The 22,742-nt window shown below is 44.5% G+C and overlaps 1 protein-coding gene across 1 annotated transcript in view; it reads left to right on the top strand.

Annotated features, from left to right (window-relative positions):
* GPAT3 (glycerol-3-phosphate acyltransferase 3) overlaps positions 1–22,742 on the top strand; it is a 59,440-nt gene that overhangs the window by 405 nt on the left and 36,293 nt on the right. The window contains exon 2 of the mRNA XM_045994991.1: positions 7,143–7,209. Within this exon, the coding sequence (XP_045850947.1) occupies positions 7,143–7,209 (67 nt within the window). The remainder of the gene's footprint in view (positions 1–7,142; positions 7,210–22,742) is intronic.

Below are 22,742 nucleotides of genomic sequence, written 5' to 3'. Positions count from 1 at the left end.
CCCCCATAAACCGCTCTAACCCCATAAACCACTGCTTTATTACTAGTATTGGTTAGAACTACAAGGCAGCTGTCTTTTGCGCTGCAGATTTCTGTCTGTCCATCAGCTAGTGCGTGTTGTCCCTTCGCTCTGCCCAGGTTTTACAGCCCCGGGTTTCAGAGGTCCTTTCGCGCACCAAGGCTGTCCAGAAGGCATCATGTTCCAGTTTATGCTCAAGATAAGAAACCAATTGCTGGGCGGTAGAGAGAAATCTGATTATATTTTAGTGGAGTCATGGAAATTTTATCTAACCAAAGCACTTGAAATGTCATTGAAAATGTATCTTTTTTGACCTCTGTTCTCCCTGCACTCCTGCTTCCAAATTCTGCACAGAAAGCTGTTAGCGGGTGGGGAGCCAGAGCTGCTCAGCCTTACCCGGAGCTTAACCACACGAGGGAGCGGTGGGGGGCTTTGCCTTCTTCTCTTTCATCAGATGCTCCCCACTGCCTTGGAAGGGAGGGCGGGCCAGCGTTACCCCCTTTTTCCAGGGGAGGGAACAGACTCTGAGAAGTTCATCGGTTTGTTTGAATTAAGTGGAGACAGGAGACTTACTGAGGCGAGGACCTGTAGTCCAGTGGTGAGGAGGACACTCTGGATACAGGTTCGCTCAGATTTGCTTCCAAAGTCAGCTCCGCTTCTCAGTTTGTGACATTAAGGAAGTCACCGACTTCTTGTGCTTTATTTCCCTCATCTGTAGAATGGGAATAACAATATAACATCTATTTCCTTAGGGTTGTTTATTTTTTTTTTAAAGATTTTATTTGACAGACAGAGATCACAAGTAGGCAGAGAGGCAGGCAGAGAGAGGAGGAAGCAGGTTCCCTGAGAAGCAGAGAGCCCGATGCGGGCTCGATCCCAGGACCCTGAGATCATGACCTGAGCCGAAGGCAGAGGCTTAACCCACTGAGCCACCCAGGCGCCCCAGGGTTGTTTTATTTTTTAAAAAACATTTTATTTATTTAGTTAAGAGACAGAGTGAGAGAGAGAGAGAGAGAGAGAGAGAGAGCAAGCATGAGCAGGGGGAGGGGCAGATGCTGGGACGGAGCCTGAGGCTGGGCCTTGATCCTGGGACCCTGAGATCAGGACCTGAGGCATAGCCCACAGCCACCCAGGCACCTGCACAGGGTTGTTGAGTGAGTGAACATGTCAAACATTTTAGAAGGGTGCCTGTAGGCGTTAGCTGCTAAAACATTTTCTGCGGCTTTTAATGAAAATGAATAATATAATTATTTAGACACAGCCACCCCTTTTTCTCTAACTCCTACAGGACCTTCCAAATCAAGTTCTCATTTTTCTGCCCTTATCTTCGGTCTACCCACAGGCCTTGGTTTTTTTCTCCCTCAGTGAGTGGGGTGGCTGCCAGATATACATCTCTAACCTGCTAATCTCCCACGTGGAGATTACAGGCTAATCTCTCACCTGCTAACCTCCTGCTAATCTCCTGTTTTGCCCCAGATTTTTGTTGCACTTTCTGTGGCTGCTTTCCTGTGTCATCTCTGAAGTTCGATTTGATTCTTTATCCTCATCTTCAGGTTTTAAAGGTTCTGTTGTTTCTGCTGGGAGATACGGGGCAGTGTTTAACTTTCCTGTTGGCTTCACACTCTGAACTTGGACCCGCTGCACTGTGAGTTTCTTAGGCTGCTTCTTTACTGCTAGGTCTTCTTCAGATACTGTCCCCATAGCAGATACTGTCCCCGTAGCAGACGCTCCTCTTTGGCTGGTGTTCAGAACTCTTTCTCAGAACTCTCAAGGGACGGAGTTGTTCCCCTGTACAGTAGTGTCTTTTGGAATTTATACCCCACGTGAGATTGGAGTGAAGGGAGATCCCACACACTGGCTTCCAGCCTCTGAGTCCTGTCTGTCTTGCTTTAATAATTCAAGGTTCAACTAAAAGAGCTGTCAAGGAGAGAGACCAGCTAGTTGCTGTCTGCCTGGCAAACAACTACTGTACTTGGAAGGGATGTAGCCAGTTCAGGATCTGGTCTTCAGTTAGGTAGGGCCTGAAGTTTTCATTCTTTCTTGTCTGTCTAGAGTTGAAGAGACTTTCAGAGAGGTGCGCTTGTTACTGGGAGATAGACCATGGAGCCTGGAAACCAGGTATATGGCAGCCTAAGGAACTACCCTCTTTGCTTAGAGGAAGTTACTGGGTCAGAGTGATGATCGGCATATATGTAATTGGAGTGGGGATTCATTTTGTGGGCCGACTCTGACTTGTCGCCGACTGGAGTGCCTGAGTTTGGGAGCAGCTGGGCTCCTCAGGACGGAGCTGTGATCCCAGAGTGATGTCTGCTTTAGGCACAGAAGAAGGCTTCTCCTCCTCCTCCTAGAACAGCTTTAGATGTTTCACAGATGTTTCAGTTGGGTGGTATAGTGGATTGCTTTTCCCAACTATAGGGATAATCCCCTTAAAAATTGTGTTGGTTGTTTAGTATTCGGGCGTTTTTAGTTCTGGACAAATACATCGCCTTTTTGTTGATTCTGTGCAAGGCCTTGTCCTTCTGTTACTCATTATTCCTTATAGCACTTAGCTTTCAATGGATTTGGTGGTTTCTTTCTCTAAACTGGTGTTTTTCCAGGGGTATATCATGATTTCTAAGGAGTTCATACAGCATTATTGCAACTTCGTATTGGGAAAATTGTTTTAGGAATTCAAACCATGAACAGTAAAACTTTGGGGTGGGGATGTGGAGAGGATGGTGCATTTGGATGGTGGGACATGCATGTCGGAATCTCTGGGAGGGTGTGTGTGTGTGTGTATGTGTGTGTGTGTGTGTGTGTGTGTGTGAAGTTTTCATGTTTGTTTTAAATGGGAACATGGATTTAAGATTAAGAAAAAGCCATTTCCAACCATAGAAGCTGACGGGGCTGAGGGAGGCGAAGGATGGCTATGCGCCGGCCCGAGCTCGTGATTACAGGAAAGTTGAGGTGGGAAGAGAGTATCCGTAAAGGAACAGCAGAGAAGAAGCAGGGCAGTGAGATGTGAATAATCCAACCAGAGAGCGCAGGCGATGGACAGATAATGAATGTTGATGGACTAATTTTTCTCTCAGTTTTTGAGAAATAAGCTGGAAGCATGGACAGATTCCTTGGAACTTCTGGCCCTGTGACCTTGAGTAGGTCACTTAAGATGCCACATGGGTGTAGAGAGGAATGACTCAGAGAGCTACTGCGCGCCTCCATGGGGGACGTCGAGGAAAGCGCTGATGCGCGGGAGGTCCTCCAATCTCAGTGCTGCCTGAATTGGAACACTTTTGGGTTTTGGTTTTGTTTTTTTTTGTTTGTTTTTGCTTTTGCTCCTATGTGGCTAAGTAACCTACCTTCAGATCTTTAATGAGTTCGTATACTTACTCAGAGCAGACTATTTTTGCCTTTTAATTATTATTCTTTCCCTTTACACTTTCCTCCATCCACCAATTAGTTTTTCATTGTTTTTAAAAGGCATGTCAATAAATGTCATGTCAGGTGGCTCTAACTCCTGTTACTCTAATACTCAGGCATTACTGCTGCTGTTGGAGATACAATAAGCGTATTAGAAGGCGATGGCTCTTTATGACAGGAAGTAATAATGAAGAAAAGCTGCCCAGGCAGTGTGCTTAATTGCGCAGCTCTCTGACCGGCTGTGCTACTCCTGCCGACAGGTGAGGGAATGGTTACTCAGAGTTGATTCGTCGGATAGTGGCTTACAGTGGTGGTAGAATTGGGATTTTCATCCGAATCTAGAGCCTGAGTTCTTGCTCTGCCAAGATGACAGGTCTGTCGAGAAACTTGTTTTTTGCTACTGCTGTTATTTGGATAAACCTTATATTTGAATTTTTATGTAATTTTCATCCTCTCTGTTTCTCTTTTTAGCGAATTTTTAAATGTCTTTTCAGAGTAAGAACTAAAGTTGTCATTATCTAGGTGACAGTGTCACATTTTTGCAAGCTTTTGATCTACGCTTTAAAACCCAGACTGAGGGGACGTGGGAGGCTCAGTTAAGTGTCCAGCTCTTGATCTCAGCTCAGCTCTTGACTCAGGGCTGTGAGTTCGAGCCCAGTGTGAGCCTTGATTTCAGCTTAGGTCTTGATCTCAGGGTCATGAGTTCCCATACCGGACTCCACACTGGGTGTGGAGCCTACTTAAAAAAACAAATAAATGAATACGTGAATAAAAAGGAAGATACCTTAAAATCGTACCTAACACTTTTTGTGTGTGAATTAGAGACAGCTGCTTTTTGCTTCCCAAGAGGATTTTTAAAGTAAAGTAGAGTGAGAAGCAATGGGAAGTATCTTTCAACTTTTCTTTTTGGGGGTGGGTGGGAGGTAAGATGGGGTAACAATGCGGATTGTTAAAAGCCACCGTCATACTTCAGGATCTTCTTGTGGACAGAATTGCAGTTTTCATGTGTTCTGGAGGCAGATGTTTTCTGAGATAACCTCTCGAAGAGGCTTAGGAGATATTCCCCATCTCTGTCTCTGGGCTACCTGGTCAGTCGGCATGTAGGAGCGACAGCTGTTTACTGGACGATGCAATGGCGGTCTGGAAAAAAGTGATCATTTTGGAAGTTAAATAAATTGTAGGGTGTGATGAGGGAGGAGGAAGCCGACATTTTCCACTCTGTGGCCTGTTGTGTGGCAGTCATTGGATAGGTCACCTTCTTTAATCTTTCATCTTGGTACTGTCCCTGGTTTAGGGATGATGAAACCAAGGTCTGAAGACGAGACAAATCTCCCCGCTGAGATGAGCCCGGCCGGGAAGTGCAGAGCCAGACCTCACGCGCACAGTGTCTGGCTGCAAAGCCTGGGTGCTTCCCACCTTCCCTAGGGAGTAAGCCCACGGGAGGAAGTGGTTCTCTACTACCCATTTCCTTTGGCATTAAGTGACGTCTCCTCCAACCTGAAACTTTGCTAGTCTTGGACACCGTAACTGCATTTTGTAGGACAGACCTTTGGAGCTACCGACTGAGGAGCAGGTTTACCTTCTGACACTCGCCTGGTGGCAGAAGGCGGAGCCGAGTAGCGCCTCACGCTGTAGGATGCCCGCCCTGTGTCAGCCCGCCAGGACCGCCATCACAAAACAGCAGAGATTGCCTCTGACAATGGAAATTTATTTCCCCACCGTTCTGGAGGCCGGAAGTCCCAGAAATCAAACCTGAAGGTGTGGGCAGGTTTGATTTCTTCTGGGGCCTTTCTTCGGCCTGCAGATGGCTGCCTTCACACGATCTTTCCTCTCTGTGTGCTTCTCTGTGTTAAATTTCCTCTTCTTAGAAGGACACCAGTCATGTTAGATTAGGGCACATCCTAAAGGCCTCATTTTAACTTTGTCGCCTTTTAAAAAAGGCCTTGTTTCCAAATGCAGTCACATTCTGAGGACTGGGAAGGTAGGGTTTCCGGTATGAATTTTGGGAGGAGACACAGTTCAGTCCATAACAGCCTCAAAAGATCAGTTTTTTCCATCACGTGAGCATGGAGTAATTGTCCTCATCTAACGCCATTGCCACTTATATAAAAAATAAAATCACTTGGCCGCAAGAAAAAAAGTGAGCTCCAAGATAACAAATATTTGGTTATTGACAAAATTTTATTTTAATTCTATCTTTGGCGTAATTATAAATGACAATAGGCACTAAAAGCTTTCAAGTGAAAAATATGGAAATAACCCTTCATGTCTATCGAGAGGAAAGGAGATGGGAGGCATGTCTAGAGTTTGAGAACTCCTGCATTAGATCACCAAAGAAGGAAAAAGGCACGATCAGATTGATTGAGTCTTACTATCATTTGTGACTTGCCACTTGAAGCCAGGAAGATTAAGTGTCTATTTATAGGCTGTTCTCTAAGGGCAAATAGCATGTTCCTACTTGGCTCTTTGGGATGTTGTGCTCCTGATGTTCTCAGATCGTGCCCTTCTCCTTGACCTTCAGGTATATGTTTTAGGTTATTTAGTCTTTGTCCTTCATTGTCTTATTTATTTGCATTTAAAAAAATCCGTTTAATTCCTTGTGAGTCTAGCAATACCTGGTTTTTGATCACTATATTTTTGAAAAATATATTTTTTCAACTATATTTTTTGCTCCTTCAAGGGTGCTGAAGTCCTACTTACAATGATCACAATCCCCTTTACCTCTCATTTCCCACTTCCTCTCCAGCCACTCAGTTTAGACAATGTTAGCTTCTGGGATTGTAATCACCGACATATTTTAATAATTTTACTCATTCCTTTTCTAAACTGGAAAAATAGCCATTGGCATTTTCTGGGATGCTATCAACAAAGTTCACTTGTGGTCTCTGAACACTGATGTTCATGGTGGATAATTTTGGAAATGAATAGGAAAAGTATAAAGGAGAAAATAACAAATCACATCTTGGTATATTTCTTTATATGCCTATGTACACTGAAAACAAAAATGTTCTTAAGTTCTTGCAAACCTGTGGTTCCACATAATCATAACATTTCCCTGTGCATCTCAGTAGGGGCAAGTGACCAGGTGACCGGGTGATGTCTTTAATTAGCCATTTCCCCACTTCCTTTCCAGTTCCCCAAGTATGGACAGCACCCTTCCGCAAGACTATTGCTGATGCAGGCAGTTAGGTCTCTCTGAGTGTGTCTGGTGCAGGCAGTTAGGTCTCTCTGAGTGTGTCTAGCCCCCGAATGCCTTATTTGTTATGAAAACAATAGTTATTCTTCGGCTCCTGTGTTTAGTAGGTACCCACGAGGGCGAGGGTTCATCCCCTTCGATCTTCATGGCAACCCTGAGGAATAGGAACTTTTGTCCTCATTTCACAGATGAGGAAACTGAGGCCTAGAAGGGTCAAGTACCTTGAACTCAGACTTGATGCCATAACCTGTGCTTTCAAGGAGTCCTTGATGGGGGTCCCAGGTGTGTGAGGGGTTTCAATGGGGTAAACACCATCTTGTGCTCATTTTATTAGAGCATAATCCGTGATGAATATAAGGCTGTGCTTGAGCCTCCGATTACCACCACCTCAGAGGTTTACAAGGGCGCCTCTAATTCAGAGAGTGCCAGGCTCACTGTTTAATTCCACTTGCGTGTAAGTAAGGTTCGAGTATGTTACCTTGTGTCTATGGACCCATTTACACTAACAACACTACTTGTTTTTAAACAGTGGGCCACAATCCGAATTGAAAAAGGAGTCCCAAAGGAATCGGGTCTTAAAAGCTCAGCTTCTGTCGGTAAGTCTTCTTTGTCACTTATGATGGTTAACGCGTCCAAACTGGATAAATTTACATCTATCCAGTTTGAACTTGACATATGCAGAAAGCAGTGCATTCTATAGGCCTTGGACCACTCATAATTTTGTTCTTTATGCAAAAGAGCCACTGGCTGAGTTTCGAATGAGTGTTCACTGTGTAGGAGATGATAGTGCGCTAGTTCATCTTTGTGTTCTTACAGGGCATTCCAAAGGCGTGCATTTAAAGGTGGTTGCCTGTAATCTTTAAAGATGTAGTTAACGGTTTAAGAAAATAATGCTCATTAGACTATCTTAGAGTCAAACCTGTTTTTGAGGTTTTATTAGCACCTTATTCTAACTTGTTCTCAAAAATGGTCCTCAGACTAACCCTTTCCTACTAAAGGCTAATTGGTAATATCTGAAATAAGTAGTTACTCCTACCACATGTGACACCTTGCTTTTAGAAAGTAACATTACAGAGTGATGTGGCAACATAGTTATACATTACATAGTAACCAGGGCTCAGAAAAGTCCTACAGTAAAGACCCTTGTCAGTTTTTGTTAAAAGAGAATTAAGTCACTGAACTCTCTAGTGCTTGTGCCTTTTAGTATTTTGCCACTGTTCCAATAAACTCTCTTACTGAGGGTAAGAATTTTAAGAATTGTTTGAGACAGGGGTTCATAGGAAAGTAGAATTCTATGGAAGGGATGACTATGAAATTAGGAATAAATAAGTCATTTGATTTAATAAAAGACTAAGCCTTTACGTGTTTTTCAGAAATAATGTAGAAACAGTTTTGTGCCCATCTGATTGAGGATTAAAGATAATCACAATGTCAAACACTTCATTAGGAGGAATCTGTCTTCCGGAGGCTTGTCTGAGAGGAACTGTAGAAACTGTATTATGCCATAGTGCACTTTGGAAACAAAGTATTTGAATGAAAACATCTGCTCATTTTGTGTAATTGTATTGTTACACTCAAAGGATTGAAACAATGAGTAGATCTTTCTGGTGTTTACTTTAACACCAGGTATTATCACTGGGAACATTTTACCAAGATTGGGTATTTCTGGCTATACACATTCCTTTTGTTGTCAGATAACTTCTCCTGGACATAGCAGATCTACTAATATTTAACTTTTCCAGGTGCATTTTTAAATGTGTATCCTTATGATTAACGAGACAACAAACTTTATTGCTGGTTTTCTGTTGTACTTGGTGAGATTTGGGGTGTCACTGATCTTGAGTGAAATTCTGTGGAGCCCTATAGATTGGGGCGGTGGTGGTGCGCATCTTGGGCCATGAGTTAATGCACAAGGCATTTCAATTTGGTCGGCTAAGAGCATTAAAAATCAGCAGGTGAGGGTGTCCTTAGCATTAGTTTAGATTTTTTAACCTGTACTGAAGTGAATAGTGTCACTTGTTGGCGTCCTTCCTTCCTTCCTTCCTTTTTTTTTGTTTTTGCCATGCATCTGTCTTTTCCGTGGTATCTCCAGAAAAGAGCGGACGCGAACAAGAAAATATAAATCATAATGGTTTAGAGTAAGGCTGAAGTCTCCTAAATTTATCTTCTTTTATTCAGAGTAGCTGTCCCCTTTAGCCACGAAATAGGCCTTGACTATCGGCAGTTACTGAGCATTTGCGACCTGTGAGTTTGATGAGCTCCGCAGGCCACTAAGCTGCACTTTCTGTGAGGAGGCGACCGACAGGTCACGGTACACGCCCAGGTAGGCCATAAGTGAAGGACAGTGTGGGATCCACTTCAGTCTCAGCCAGGCTGCCCTCATCTCGGCGAACCCTCAGCCGTGCCTGGTGTGCACCTCCGCTCCCATCCTGATCTCCATCCTGCCCGGGCAGCCTTGCTCCAGGGTGTGTGCCCTGTTGGCACACCCGGTGTCTGCAGTCCGCGCGCAGGGAGCCTCTTCCTCCCGGACAGACAGGCCGAGGCCGAAGAGACACGCAAGTGGGCTGGGCGCCAGGAGCCGCAGTCTTCTGCCTCCGGAGCTTCGTGTCTCTGTGCAGCTGCTGGCAAGAGCCCCAGTGGGTGCCGAGCCCGGTCGAGGTTGAGGCAAGGGTCACAGGCAGGCCAGGGGCCCCAGGAGAGCAGGTGCCATCTGGAGCTGCCGGAGCGCTCCCGAGCCGGCGAGAGGTTCAGGAAAGAGAGGGAGAGATGGGCTAAGCAGGGAAAACAGTTCTGTGAATTTCTGCACCCCAAATTTCTTGGGCTGCTCTGGTATCTGATGAAGTTTTGGAAACACTTTAAGTCCCTCTCTCTGCAGTTAAAGCCCTGTTGCGTTCTGTTTCTCTTGTGCTTTTATTCACAAGCCAGAGGAAAGCCGAACGGCGGGAAACACTGTGTTTGTGGCTGAAGCGCTGTCCCCGTCTTCAGCTGCTGAGCCCGTGAAAACCGCCTGCTTTACTGAGCGGGCTGCAGACGGGGTCACGAGCAAGGTCTCTTCTAGAAGTCCTGTTACTGCACCTTCTTCCAGTTTTGTTTTTTTTTTTTTAAAGATTTTATTTATTTATTTGACAGAGAAAGATCACAAGTAGGGAGAGAGGCAGGCAGAGAGAGAGAGAGAGAGGAGGAACCTTCTTCCAGTTTTAAGGATGTTTCCTCATTGTTACTGCAACATTGAAGATGCATCTTTCTTCCCCTCCTTAAGGAACCGTGTTCCACTGAACATTCCGCGTCAGTGCGAACGTAGTTACCTCGTTTGCTTCCCAAGGGCCGATGGGCCTCGCCACTCCAGCCGTGGGACAGGTGCATCTTTTAGACTCAGGAACGTGGTGGTTGGAGGTTTTATCAACGTTCATCTCACTCTGTTGTAAATAGTACAAGGGACCATGGACTGTTAAGAGCCACCACCTCATCCTTGGGTACCGGACTGATTCAAGGACTGATCGTGCAATAGACTTCGGTGACTTAGGGTTAGGCTCGTGCTTATAATGGATGTAATTCACTGTGCCATTTTCAGAACTGGAGACGAATTCCGCTATAAATTGCATTCTATTACTAGGACATGTCGAATGCTTGCCGACCAAAAGTTAACAGGCGGGAAGAAAGGCCTGAGTGTGCCCTTGTCCTGGTGGTGCCACAAGCGAAACGAATAAATACGGGCCGTGGCTCGGTTATGGAGGCGCTGTCCTCTACAACGTGCCGTTGGTCTGGTTCAGCAACGTCTGCACGGGACGTGCCTCCTCAGGATCCCCCCTTTGCCCGCTCCCGCAGGTACCACACGCAGGGATTTGGGGTCTCATGGCCTATTGTTAATGAAGCTCCCGGACTAAATTTCTCTCCTGCCCTGTATGTCTTACCTCCCGTCCCCACCGCTTCCTGCACCCTCCCCCACCCCAAACGCACACAAAGGGCAAAATGCTGAAACTTAGGATGTTACACCTATTCAGAGAGAATTCAGGTTGCCTAACATTTTGCTCTGATTTTACTCTTGGAATTCTCTCTGTGAGACTTGATTAACCATGTTGATTCTGGTATAACATTGGTTGCATCAGTACTGAATCTCTTTATTTGTACAAAATATGGGATAATATTTTGTGACAGAAATTTGAGTATCATTTTCAATACTCATTTTGTTTTGGGCAGGCTTTTTTTTTTTTTCCTTTTAGATTTTATTTATTTATTTGGGAGAGAGAGAGCATGTGCGTGAGAGAGAGAGAGGGTGGGGGGAGGCAGAGGGAGAGGAAAAAGCAGACTTCCCATTGAGCAAGGAGCCCAAAGTGGGGCTCTATCCCAGGACCCCAGGATAATGACCTGAGCTGAAGGCAGCTACTTAACCTACTGAGCCACCCAGGTGCTCCGCTGGGCAGCTGGTTGGTGGGAAGTGGGGGGAGGGGGGTTGATAGTCTGTTTTAATCACGTAAGGTGATTTAGTAGTATGGTCTTGATGCAAACTCCCTGAATACAAGTCAGTATCTGCTGTCCTCACAGATGTATAGTATAGTGCATTTAATGGGGTTATCTTGCTGATAAAAGACTGGAACTTGTCTAGCTACTTGTAGAGAGAAAAATAATTCAGTTACGGGATATGGAAGGATTATAGAGCGAGATTTTCCTTACCACTGCCAAATGTCTACCTGCTTTTATTAGTCTGCCTCTGTTCACAAATCGTGTGCCTGATGATGAGAAAATTGTCAAACACGCACAAAGGTAGGGGGATAGTATAATGAGCCGGATACAGGCAATTTGTCAAGATTTTGCCACACTTGATTCACCCGTGCCTTCTTATTTTTTGCTGGAGTAGTCAGTGCAACACAAGATTTCATACAGCTCTCTCAAGACAAAATTTCGATCATTTTGCAGTCATTCATTTGTAAACCACAGGATTAGTCATCTGTATTTCTTTCTTTTTTTTTTTTAAAGATTTTATTTATTTACTTGACAGACAGAGATCACAAGTAGGCAGAGAGGCAGGCAGAGGGAGAGAGGAGGAAGCAGGCTCCCCGCCGAGCAGAGAACCTGATGCGGGGCTCGATCCCAGGACCCTGGGATCATGACCTGAGCCGAAGGCAGAGGCTTTAACCCACTGAGCCACCCAGGTGCCCCAGTCATCTGTATTTCTAAGTGAAATATTCCATGATATTTATTACATGAAATTTATTACATGAAATTTTCATATTACATGAAATTTCCTTGATAGCCCCTCACTTCCACTTCTCCTAAGATATCAAACCTGTATGTGTTAGGAGACTTGCTACAAGTGGATACAAATAGTGAAAATGTGGGGACAGGGGACCTGGGTGGCTCAGTTGTTAAGCCTTTGCCTTCAGCTCAGGTCATGATCCCAGGGTCCTGGGATGGAGCCCCACATTGGGCTCCCTGCTCAGGGGAAAGTGTGCTTCTCCCTCTCCCCTTGCTTGTGTTCCCTCTCTCGCTGTGTCTCTCTCTATCAAATAAATAAATAAAAATCTTAAAAAAAGAAACTTCTAAACTTAGGAAAATGTGGGGACAATGTAGTCACTCATCAGGAGGAAAATTAACATGTGAGCCGGTCTGAGTGAGTTAACGGGATTTACACGAAGAGAACAAAGTACACAAATTTTAATATTGCGTGAAAAGAAAATGTGTAGTGTAAAAAACATTTAAAATTACTACTATAAACACATATTACATAATTATGTAGATAGATGTAGATAAGTATAAAATAAATGTGAAAGTGGTATGTACCACAGATTAGTGGTTATTTTCTAGGCGGGAAGAGAAAGAATGGGGAGATGGGCTTTAACTGTGTCCAGTTTTTTTCTTTAGAGAATATCTGAAACAAATATGACAATAGGTATCTTTCTTTGTTGAACTGTTATTTTTTTGGTTAAACTTATACTTTAAGCATAAAGATTAAAAAAACTCAGCTAAATAAAGGATCAAGAATTGCTTAGCTAGAGTCTTCAGTCTGAGGCATAGGACTAGTTTTATATGAATAGAAAGTAAATATTTGTCTCAAGGGTGTGCTTGATGGTTACCTGCTCTGAAACACAACTCTGTTGAGACTGACCAGTGCCTGGAATTAAAACTCAAAACTGTAGGGGCGCCTGGGTGGCTCAGTGGTTTAAGCCTCTGCCTTCGGCTCAGGTCATGATCTCAGGGTCCTGGGATCGAGCCCCGCATCGGGCTCTCTGCTCAGTGGGGAGCCTGTTTCTCCCTCTCTCTCTGCTTGCCTCTCTGCCTACTTGTGACCCCTCTCTCTGTCAAATAAATAAATAAAATATTTAAAAAACAAAACAAAACAAAACAAAAACTCAAAACTGTTGAACAAGAGTTGTTAATCAAAGCATATTATCTCTTAGAGATGGGCTCAGCCTCAGGACTACTGACATTTTGGGTTGAATGACCCTTTGTCATGGAGAGGGGTCTTATGCATTGTAAGATATCCCGCCAGATCATAGTGGTGAACTAATGAGACAGCCAGCAGAGTCTCCACGCATTGCCAGATGTCCCCTGGGGGCAAAATCCTTTCTCTTCCCCTAACTTCTGTCCACTCCTTTGGAACCCACTGCTCTCTGAGAATAATGTGTTCATCTCTTGGCATCCAGTATTGTCAGCATAATTTTCTTAGTTTTCTAATAAATAGGCCCTTGAAGGAGCAGAACTTGATTTCCAGTCTTTGGTGGCTGGTGTGGGGAAGGATGGCGTGGGAGGGGAGGCTTGTGAACAACACGTTAACAGACAAACACCCGATGGCGGGAGAAGGCTGTTCTGTGAGGAAAAGTAGAAGTGAGACAAGATTTCTTCCTTCGAACTTCGCCTCATAATCTGATGAAAATACACTGTTTTGGAGGGAGAGTTACTTTCGACTGGATCGGAGACTTGTGTATAACTGTGCACTCTAACTTCTGAAAGGAGGTGACTTGGAATGTAATTCTGGCCCACCATGGTGAGCAGAAGGAGTGGTTCTGGCAGGAAAGAAGGTGAAAGGTCACGTCAGACTAGTGGTCTTCATTGCATTGTGAAGAAGCCCTAAATCACAGAAAGGAGGTCTCCCATGTTAAGAAAGCAGTGATGCAGCTCCTAAAATATCCCATTATTCTTCAAATCATTTTTCTTATCACGCAGAGTGACGAAGTAGGTGGTGTGCCTCCCGCCAGGCCACGGGCTCCCTGCTGGGCCGGAAGCTGCTTCTCCCTCTCCCGCTCCCCTGCTGTGTTCCCTCTCGCCGTGCCTCTCTGTCAAATGAATAAATGAAATCTTTAAAAGTAACGAAATAAATATAAGTGATAAAAGCAGTGTTAGACAGTTCTGTCCCCAACACTATTTAGTGGTCGGCGATCTTGTTGGGGTTTGGTTCTCCTAGTCCTGGACTCCTCAGTAGATTCGGAGAGGGAGGTTGAGAAAGCCAGATGACAGTAGAGACTCAGGGATTCTTTGAGAGTGGGAAGACAACGGGCCGAGGGGACGGGAGAGTCAACTTGAGAGTACGCTGTTTTTTAGAGAAGTTCTCTGTACCGTTGGGAGGAGCAGACATCTCACCAGGTACCCACTGTCATTTTAGAAGTGTTCCCCGGAGCAGTGTCCTCCCCCAACACAGCCCTCTGGCCACTCTACCCTCAGAGAAAGCCCCAGTGAAAAGAACAAAACTTCTCCACTTTGTTCTACTTTATAGACAAAAATCTATCCATATTAATAGCACAGTCACCACCATTTATTAAACAGTGGCTGCATCATGCAGAATTATTGACATGAAGAAGGTTTTGTTAGTTACCACTTAGCCGATGAGGAAACTGCAGGTGAAGGAGGTCAGTAACCGGCTGCCGATCATGGGGAGTAGAAGGCGGACTGAAAAGAAATCCCAGTCTGATTTATCTTTCCCGTTCAAAATCCGTTGCCACCACCCCCTGCCCAAATTATACCTTCCTTACCTGGTCCTCTAGTCAGTCCTGCCTTGTCCGCTTTCCCTTTGAAGGCTGAGGTAACTCTCCACAAATGGGAGCTCCTCTGCTGAGTGTTGGCTTTTGTCACATACTGGGAAACTCATAACATTTAAATGTCAAATCATCAACAGAACTTGTAAAGAAATGAGTCTATTGAGAATATTTAGGGTTGTAATTTAAAAGATATTCTACATCAATGCAAACATTAAGGTTGACATTTTAATTGATTTGATGGCTCATTTGACAATGAAGTTTTACAGATGTTTCTCTGTTGTGGGATTTCTTGCTTAATCAAAGTAGTCATGTCCAAGTCAACAAAGTTAGTGTGGGCTGTCAGCCAAGAAACGGGTCAGCAGTATAGTGGATGAGATGTTACAGTGTTAGTTGTTAGGGCTCCTGGATGCCTCAGTCAGTCAGGCATCTGTCTTTGATTCAGGTCATGATCGCTGGTCCTGGATCAATCTAGGAGCCCTGCATAAGGCTCCCTGCTCAGCGGGACCCCTCTTCACCCTCTCTGTGTGACCTTCCCCACTCCACTCATGTTCTCTCTCGCTTGGTCTTCTCTCTCTCTCAAATAAATTTTAAAAAACCTTTAAAAGTGTAAAAAATAAAATGTTAGTTGTTGATATGAAGCTCTGCCTGTTAATTCTAAAAGCCTATTAGTTTCTCTGCAATGTTGACTGACAGCTGATTACAATGTCCATTCTTCCACTCCGTTTTTGCTTCAGAATAGATATATGGTTAATTTCATGATCAGTATTTATATCTGGGGTTAAAATCCTCTTCTTTTATGATCAACACTGCTTATTTTGTAAGTTTCTGGGGAACTTCTGGGGTGTATAGTGATGAAAAAGGAATTGATTTTTCTCGTTTGCTTTTCTTAAGAGAACAAGTACACCTTCAGTATTTCTAGTCTTGATAACTGAGAGACACTAAAGAAAATTACTTAAAATTTAAAAAGGGGCAAATTATTGGATTACAGATACATGAACTATAGAAAACGGGAAAATTGAACGTACCTTTATTTCAGTAAAGCTTCTGATCGTATCCTCTTCTAGATAACGGGTTGGCAAAACCACTCTGTCTGTACCCCCCCACAATCCTGGCAGATGTCCCTGGGTGATGGGTCCTTGCCTCTGAACCATGATGTAGCCTCCTTAACACACACCTGCAGACAGCTTGTCACTACCGACTGCTTTGAAGTTGCTCTTCCTTTTGAAACCTTGTCACCACTCAGGATCTGGAGAATAGAGTGTCTCACACCGTCTGCCCAAGGGTCACTAACTGGAAGGAGGAGAATCTTCGGAGTAATTGGGTTGAGACGTAGATTTGGTTGTATTGTCTGGAGCAGTATTGGCCCACATAACTGGAAGCATCGTATCATTGACTGAATGCCCAGAGTTGGGTTTTAAGTAACCTAGGAAACAAAGTAGAATTTAAAGTAATCTTGATTGTTTTGGTAAATGAACCATCAGAGAAGAGGTGACATTGAAGATCCTTTACCCGAGGAGGATGCTCCAGAATGGGATAGAAAAGTCTGCTTCGGGGCCTGAGTGGCTCAGTCGATTAAGCGTCTGGGGTCCTGGGATTGAGGCCTGAGTTGGGCTCCCTGCTCAGCGGGGAGCCTGCTTCTCCCTCCCTCTCTGCCACTCCCCCTGCTTGTGCTCTCTCTCTTTCTCTCAAACAAATAAATAACATCTTTATTAAAAAAAGAAGAAGAGGGGCGCCTGGGTGGCTCAGTGGATTAGGCCGCTGCCTTCGGCTCAGGTCATGATCTCAGGGTCCTGGGATCGAGCCCCGCATCGGGCTCTCTGCTCCGCAAGGAGCCTGCTTCCTCCTCTCTCTCTGCCTGCCTCTCTGCCTACTTGTGACCTCTCTCTCTGTCAAATAAATAAATAAAATCTTTAAAAAAAAAAAAAAAGAAGAAGAAGAAAGAAAAGCCAGCCTTGGTTACATGGTAGGAAAAGGCTGCCACTTCAGGAGGCAGAGTTTTAGACTATCAGGCATGGAAAGCACAGAACCTGGAATGATGCTGCCCTCAGTGGCAGAACCAGCGCCATGAACTTCACAGAACTCTGCAGTGACGAGCCGCTGGCAACCACGGACCCCGGTGTCTGCGTGAACAGCGCTTACGGAGTGTTTCCTGTGCACCCACGTCCGATGCTGAACCCTGCCCTCAGGCAACCCTCGGCCTCCTTACGGAGATCTCCCCAGTCGCCACATCCCCGTGACCACCGGAAGCCAGCTGGTGCTGACGCATTGCATGTCCCCAAAATAAGTGTAATTAACCTGAGGAAGAAAATCCCTAACTGCTGCGTGAAAAGAGATTGTTTTGGATGGGGGACTTCAGAGAGGGTGTTTTGGTGGATGTGTTAGTGTTGAACCAAGTCGAGGGGGCTTGGGATTAGCCGAGCTGACGGGACTTTCCAAGCTCGGGGCGTGAGGAATACTCTGCATAGCAGAGGGAGTGAGTGTAGTTCGTGGACGGGAACAAACACAGACATAAGGTTGGCTAAGAGGGTGACATGAGATATGACGGGCTCAATGCAGAGTGGTTTAGCTGTGACGTCAAGGTACAGAGACTCCCAGGCTTACTGTTTCTGTTTCTGTAAAGAGGAAATTCTGAAGCCTGCGAAAGGTGACTGCAGTGGCCAACCAGACCTGTGAAGGTTGATGATGGAATTTGGGAAAAAACCCAAAGGATGATTCATATGACAGTAGGTTGATTAGTAGAAGGAAGAAGCCATCCCTCTTTCTCTCCGTAACCATAAAAGATGGGAAAGACTGGTTTACATTAAAGCAAAATGTTTTATGTATGTAAGAAAGAGCTTCTTAGCAAAAAATGGTCATGAAACTGGACCAGGCTACAAGGTAGACACAGAAAAGTTTTATACATAGAATGGAGAGTTGAGAATTTGAGGAAAGGCATGGATTATGTCACAAAACTCTTTTCAGTTGTTAGCGGTGCCTTGTCATCTTTGTTGTGATACATTCCATATGCAAATTTAAACTTTTTCAGTTTTTAATCTGTCTTTTGGTCGTATTTATCTCTGTAACATTGGTATCTGTTTGTGGGCCACTGACTCCATAAGCAGAGAAAGCAAGAAGGGTCTTCATCCGTTCTTCACTCTGCCAGCAAGGAGCAGCCCCCTTCAAGCCCTCTTCTCCTTTTCTCTTCTCTCCAGGAGGTTTTATAATGGCATTTCCCAATCTTCTCTGTTTTCTTGCTGAAGCTCTTGGTACAGCATAAGTTTTTGTTTTTTTTAAAGATTTTATTTATTTATTTGACCGAGAGACACAGCGAGAGAGGGAACACAAGCAGGAGAGTGGGGCAGGGAGAAGCAGGTTCCCGCCGAGTAGGGAGCCGGATGCAGGACTTGATTCCAGGACCTTGGGATCATGACCTGAGCTGACGGCAGATGCTTAACATTTGAGCCACCCAGATGCCCCAGCACAGTGTAAGTTTTTGAACGAAGAAGGTGAGGGGCCAGGGTGCCAAAGTAGGCTTGGTGCACAGAAGACTGGGGAGATGGGGAGCAGATAGAGGTAGTTCTGTGTCTGTTGGGGATTGGCTCTTGGGGCTCAGGGGAGGGAGAGAGCCTATTGGGCCTGTGATTAGACAGAGTCCTTTTCTTGGGTTGGAGTAGGAGGGTGCTACGGTATGACATCTGGAACATGAATTAACATGTCACATGAGTTGGTGGCCTAGTGATGCCTGCATTCCCTGGGGATGTGCAAACCCCTTAGGACACTCTCTTAGTGTGAACCTCAGTATTTTGAAAGCTCTCCTCTGTTTCTCCTTTACTAACGTCTAGGTCAGGTGCCTGGTTTTCCTGCTTCTCTCCCTCAGAGTTCTGTTTCCCTCAAAGCTTGGGCTGGCTAGAGAAGGACATTAAATTTCCTGGAGTCCTATTTTGTTTTTTGAAGGTTCCTTAGAGAATAAAACTTGTAGACCCCTTATGGCTCCTGTATTTCTGGGGACACGGGTGAATAAAAGGAAAGCCTGGGGCATGGTCTCCTTTTCTGTTAGGGCCGCAGAGCCTTTCACCCTGTCTTGCCTCAGTGTTTCTGGAAGGCCTTGCCTTTGTGCTTCTCTGGTGCTGTGTGCTGGACAGCCTGCACATGCTCATTTCACTGGGAAATGGGGTGGACCCGAAAGCCCGAGGATGTAGAGACGCCGTGGACAAACTTTGGGGGTGGGATAATTTGGCTCCTTTACCTTTGAATATCTGGAAAAGTGCCCGGCATGAGAGTCCAGCAACTCGGAGGAACGTTGACTTTGGCCTTTACGGAAAGCCAGTGTGTGCATACTAACAGTCTTCACGTTGTTAGAGAAAAAGTGTTATGATTTCCGGTATCCCTTTGCAAACAGAGAAATTCTCTTGGCTTACACAGAGAGGAATTGATCATGAATTCCAGAGACCATCCCTTTGGGGGGAAAAAAAAAACCCAAACAAAAAAACAAGGAAAAAGGAGATTAAGACTGGACAGAGAGTACAGGCTTTGACCATGAGTAATTAGTCACATTCATCTCTGTGTACACTTTGTAGAGTACTTCAAGTCTTTGCAAAGAGTAAGAGTATATTCCTTTTCCCCAAGTGTGGAAAGCTTTTTGTTTAGGTCGGTATCTGTTAGTGTATCATGCAGATATACACTTCCTTTTCCTGCCTCTTGCAGTGATGTTGGTACAAATCTACTCAAATAAACGAACATCCTCATTTTCACTGACTCATGTTCATGACAGTGAGTTTATGTGCCAGTCACTGGCCAATCCACACGACTTCTCCGTAATAGATCTCAAGTGTGTGACGCCAGTGTGTTGAAATCCCCGCGTGGGATGGTGTTCAGCCTCTGACGCTCATCTGACATTCTGTTCTCAGCAGAGAAGCATGTGTATTGGGGTATATATTCAAGGAGAGAGAAAGGCAGGCATTTTGTAATCAGCAAAAAGACCTAACATCCTTTTTTTCTTAATGGAAGCCATTGCCTTGCCATTCCACCCTTACTGCCATAGGCTAAGTCACCCCTTGTGTCCTTTAGTACAGGCTTGTTTTAGAAACTTAGAAATGACATTTCATAAGTTTGATGTAACTTGGTCTTTTTTTTGGTCTTTGCTTATAAACAGTTAAGACATTGCCTACATCATGTGATGACTGGAGTTGGAGGGCTCAAAGAAAACACAAAAAGGGGAAAATGGGGTTCTGATGTGAAGAATTTTGAATGATTTTAGGGATGTGGTATCCAGTGGAAGAAATTATAACCAAAGGCAGGAGGGTAAGAGGTCTCAGAAAACATTAGGGGCCCAAGGACCGATTTAGTTTGGTTTGAGGTACAATGAGTGAAAATGAGTTGGAGGTAGGCGTTGAGATTGGATGGATACTTAGGGTTAAATCCTAGAAGGCCTTAAATGCCAGGCTAAGAAATTACTTCTTTAGGTGAGGGGCTATCAAAGGTTTGGGAAGATCAATCTGGTTGCTTTGCCGAAGTGGGATTAGACAGCAAGAGGGAGAGAGAAGTGGAGACAGAAGAGGCGGTAGATGGCAAGCCATTCTGGAAGGTAATGGGACCTGGTTTGCAAATGTTGAGCCACCCTTGCATCCCAGGCATAAATCCCACTTGATCCTGGTGAATGATTTTGTGAATGTGTTGTTGGATTCGGTTTGCTACTGTTTTGTCGAGGAATTTTTGCATCTCTGTTCATCAGAGATACTGACCTGTAGTTCTCTATTTTGCAGTGTCTTTATCTGGTTTTGGCATCAGGGTGATGCTGGCCTCATAGGATGAATTCAGTAGTCTTCCTTCCCCTTCTATGTTTTGGAATAGTTTGAGAAGTCTAGATATTAACTGTTCTTTAAATGTTTGGTAGAATTCACCCGTGAAGCTGTCTGGTCCTGGACTTCTCTTTGTTGGGAGGTTTTTGAATACCAACTGAGTTTTATTGTTGTAATCTGTTTGTTACAGTTTTCTATTTCTTCCTGTTTCTGTTTTGGTGGTTTATGTGTTCTCTGAATTTATCCATCTTTTTCTAGGTTGTTCTATTTGTTGGCGTATAATTCTTCGTAATACTCTCTTGCAATCTTTCTGTTTCTGTGCTGTTGGTTTTATTTTTCCTCTTTCATTCATGATTTTATTTAAGCCCCTCCCCCTTTAAAAATGAGTCTGAGTAGATGTTTATCAATTTTTTAAAAAGAGTTATTTACTTATTAGAGGAAGAGCGAGAGTGAGTGAGCGAGCAGGCAGAGAGGCAAGGGGAGAGGGAGAGAGGGTATCTCCAGCGGCTCTGTCCTGTGCAGAGCTTATTAACAAAGGGCTCAATCTCATGGCCCGACCTGAGCTGAAATCAAGAGCTGGAGCTTAATCGACTTAGCCACCTGGCGTCCCTCCATGTCCGTCAGTTTTGTTGGTGTTTTCAAAGAACCAGCTCCCGGTTTCCACGATCGGTTCTGTTTTTTTTTGTTTGTTCGTTTGTTGTAGATTCCATTTTATTTCATTCAAATGAAACTGTTCTTTATTCCTTTCTTCCTTTTGCTGGTTTTGAGTTTTGTTTGTTCTTTTTCTAGCTCCTTTAGATGTAAGGTTAGGTTGTTTATTTGAGACTTTTCTTGCTGCTTACGGTGAGCCTGAGCTGCCTGAGCTGCCTGAGCTGCCGTAAACCTCCCTCCCTCTTAGACCCACTTTGCTGCCTCCCCGGGTGTGGGACCTTCGTGTTTGTTTTCATTTGTTTCTGTGACCTTCTTCGTTTCCTCTTTGATTTCCTGATTGACTTGTTCACTGTGTAGTAGCAGAGGTTTAACCTCCATGTATCTGTGGTCTTTCCAGAGTTTTCCTTGTGGTTGACTTCTGTTTTAATAGCATTGTGGTCAGAAAGGATGCATTGCATGACTTCGATCTTTTTACGCTTGTGGAGACTTGTTTTGTGGCCTAATACGAAAAACATTCCACGTACACTTGAAAACAGTTTGTTTTCTGCTGTACTAGGATGGAGTGTTCTGAGTATACCTATTATTAAGTCCATCCAGTGCAGATGGAAAGCCATTGTTTCCTTGTTGATTTTCTGTTTGGGTGATCTGGCCACTGACGTAAGGGGGTGCTTAGGTCCTCTGCTGTTACTGTATGACTGCTGATTAGGTGCGTTATGTTTGTTTTTAACTGTTTTATGTATTTGGGTCCTCCCATGTTGGGTGCATAAATATTCACAATTATTACATCTTGTTGGATTGTCTCCTTGATTATCATGTAGTGTCCTTCTTTGTTTCTTATTATAGTCTTTCTTTTGAATATGAATATTGCTACCTGGGCTTTCTTTTGACATCTATTTGCGTGATAAAATCTTTCTACAGCTCATGGGGCCTGTAGAGCGTGAGCAGTGGGTTGGTGGAGAGATGGAATGTCCTGGCAGCCAGATAAAGTGTGAGCCTTGGGGAAGAAGTCAGGCTACAGGTGCACGGTTATTTTGGCGGGTAAAAGTTGAAATGGTGGCTTTAGTGAACTCACAGAGTGAAAGCCATTTACAAACACTAGAGAAAAATTCATAGGAAAAGGACAGGAGAAGATAAACGAATGCGACGAGAATCAACCAGGGAAGAAAATAAGAGCAGAGGGAAGGAAATGGAGGGACGAGAGAGCTCTAACTTGATAGTTTCTTCCCCCTCATTCCTCTGCCCACCAGGCACCACTCTTCTGTGCTCTGTTTTTCTCCCAAGAATAACAGACGTCATCTACCAGCTCCTTGGGAGAAATAAAGCCTTTGGATGCCTTCTCTGTAAAGTGTGCTGTTCCAAGCGTGTGTACACATGTGAGGCAGGGGTTTACCAGGGACTTCTAAAGCTAACCTAGAAATGAAGTATTTGGGGTGAGGTTTGAAGTGCAGGGGTGGCACTTGTGGGAAGTGGTCACCGTCAAGTTTCACTTTGTTTCGTCTTTGCAATTTTGAGGACTCGCTGAGCCATCAGGTGCTGTGACTCTGGGACGGCTAGCCGATGACACGCAGGCTTCGTGTCTGCAAGCTTCTGTGTGAGTGTCTTAAATTTGGGTTTATACATCTTGAAAAAGTATTTGAGTTTTTTCGCATAAGTAATATGTTCACAGGGTGCCAAAATTGTAGTTATTTAAAAATACGGTTTGTGACCACATGGTATAACCTCCGCCCCCTG

The sequence above is a fragment of the Meles meles genome, chromosome 2 (genome assembly GCF_922984935.1).
Source record: "Meles meles chromosome 2, mMelMel3.1 paternal haplotype, whole genome shotgun sequence".
NCBI lineage: Eukaryota > Metazoa > Chordata > Mammalia > Carnivora > Mustelidae > Meles > Meles meles.
The sequence above is the reverse complement of the archived record's forward strand: the minus strand, read 5'-3'. Positions and strand labels throughout refer to the sequence as shown.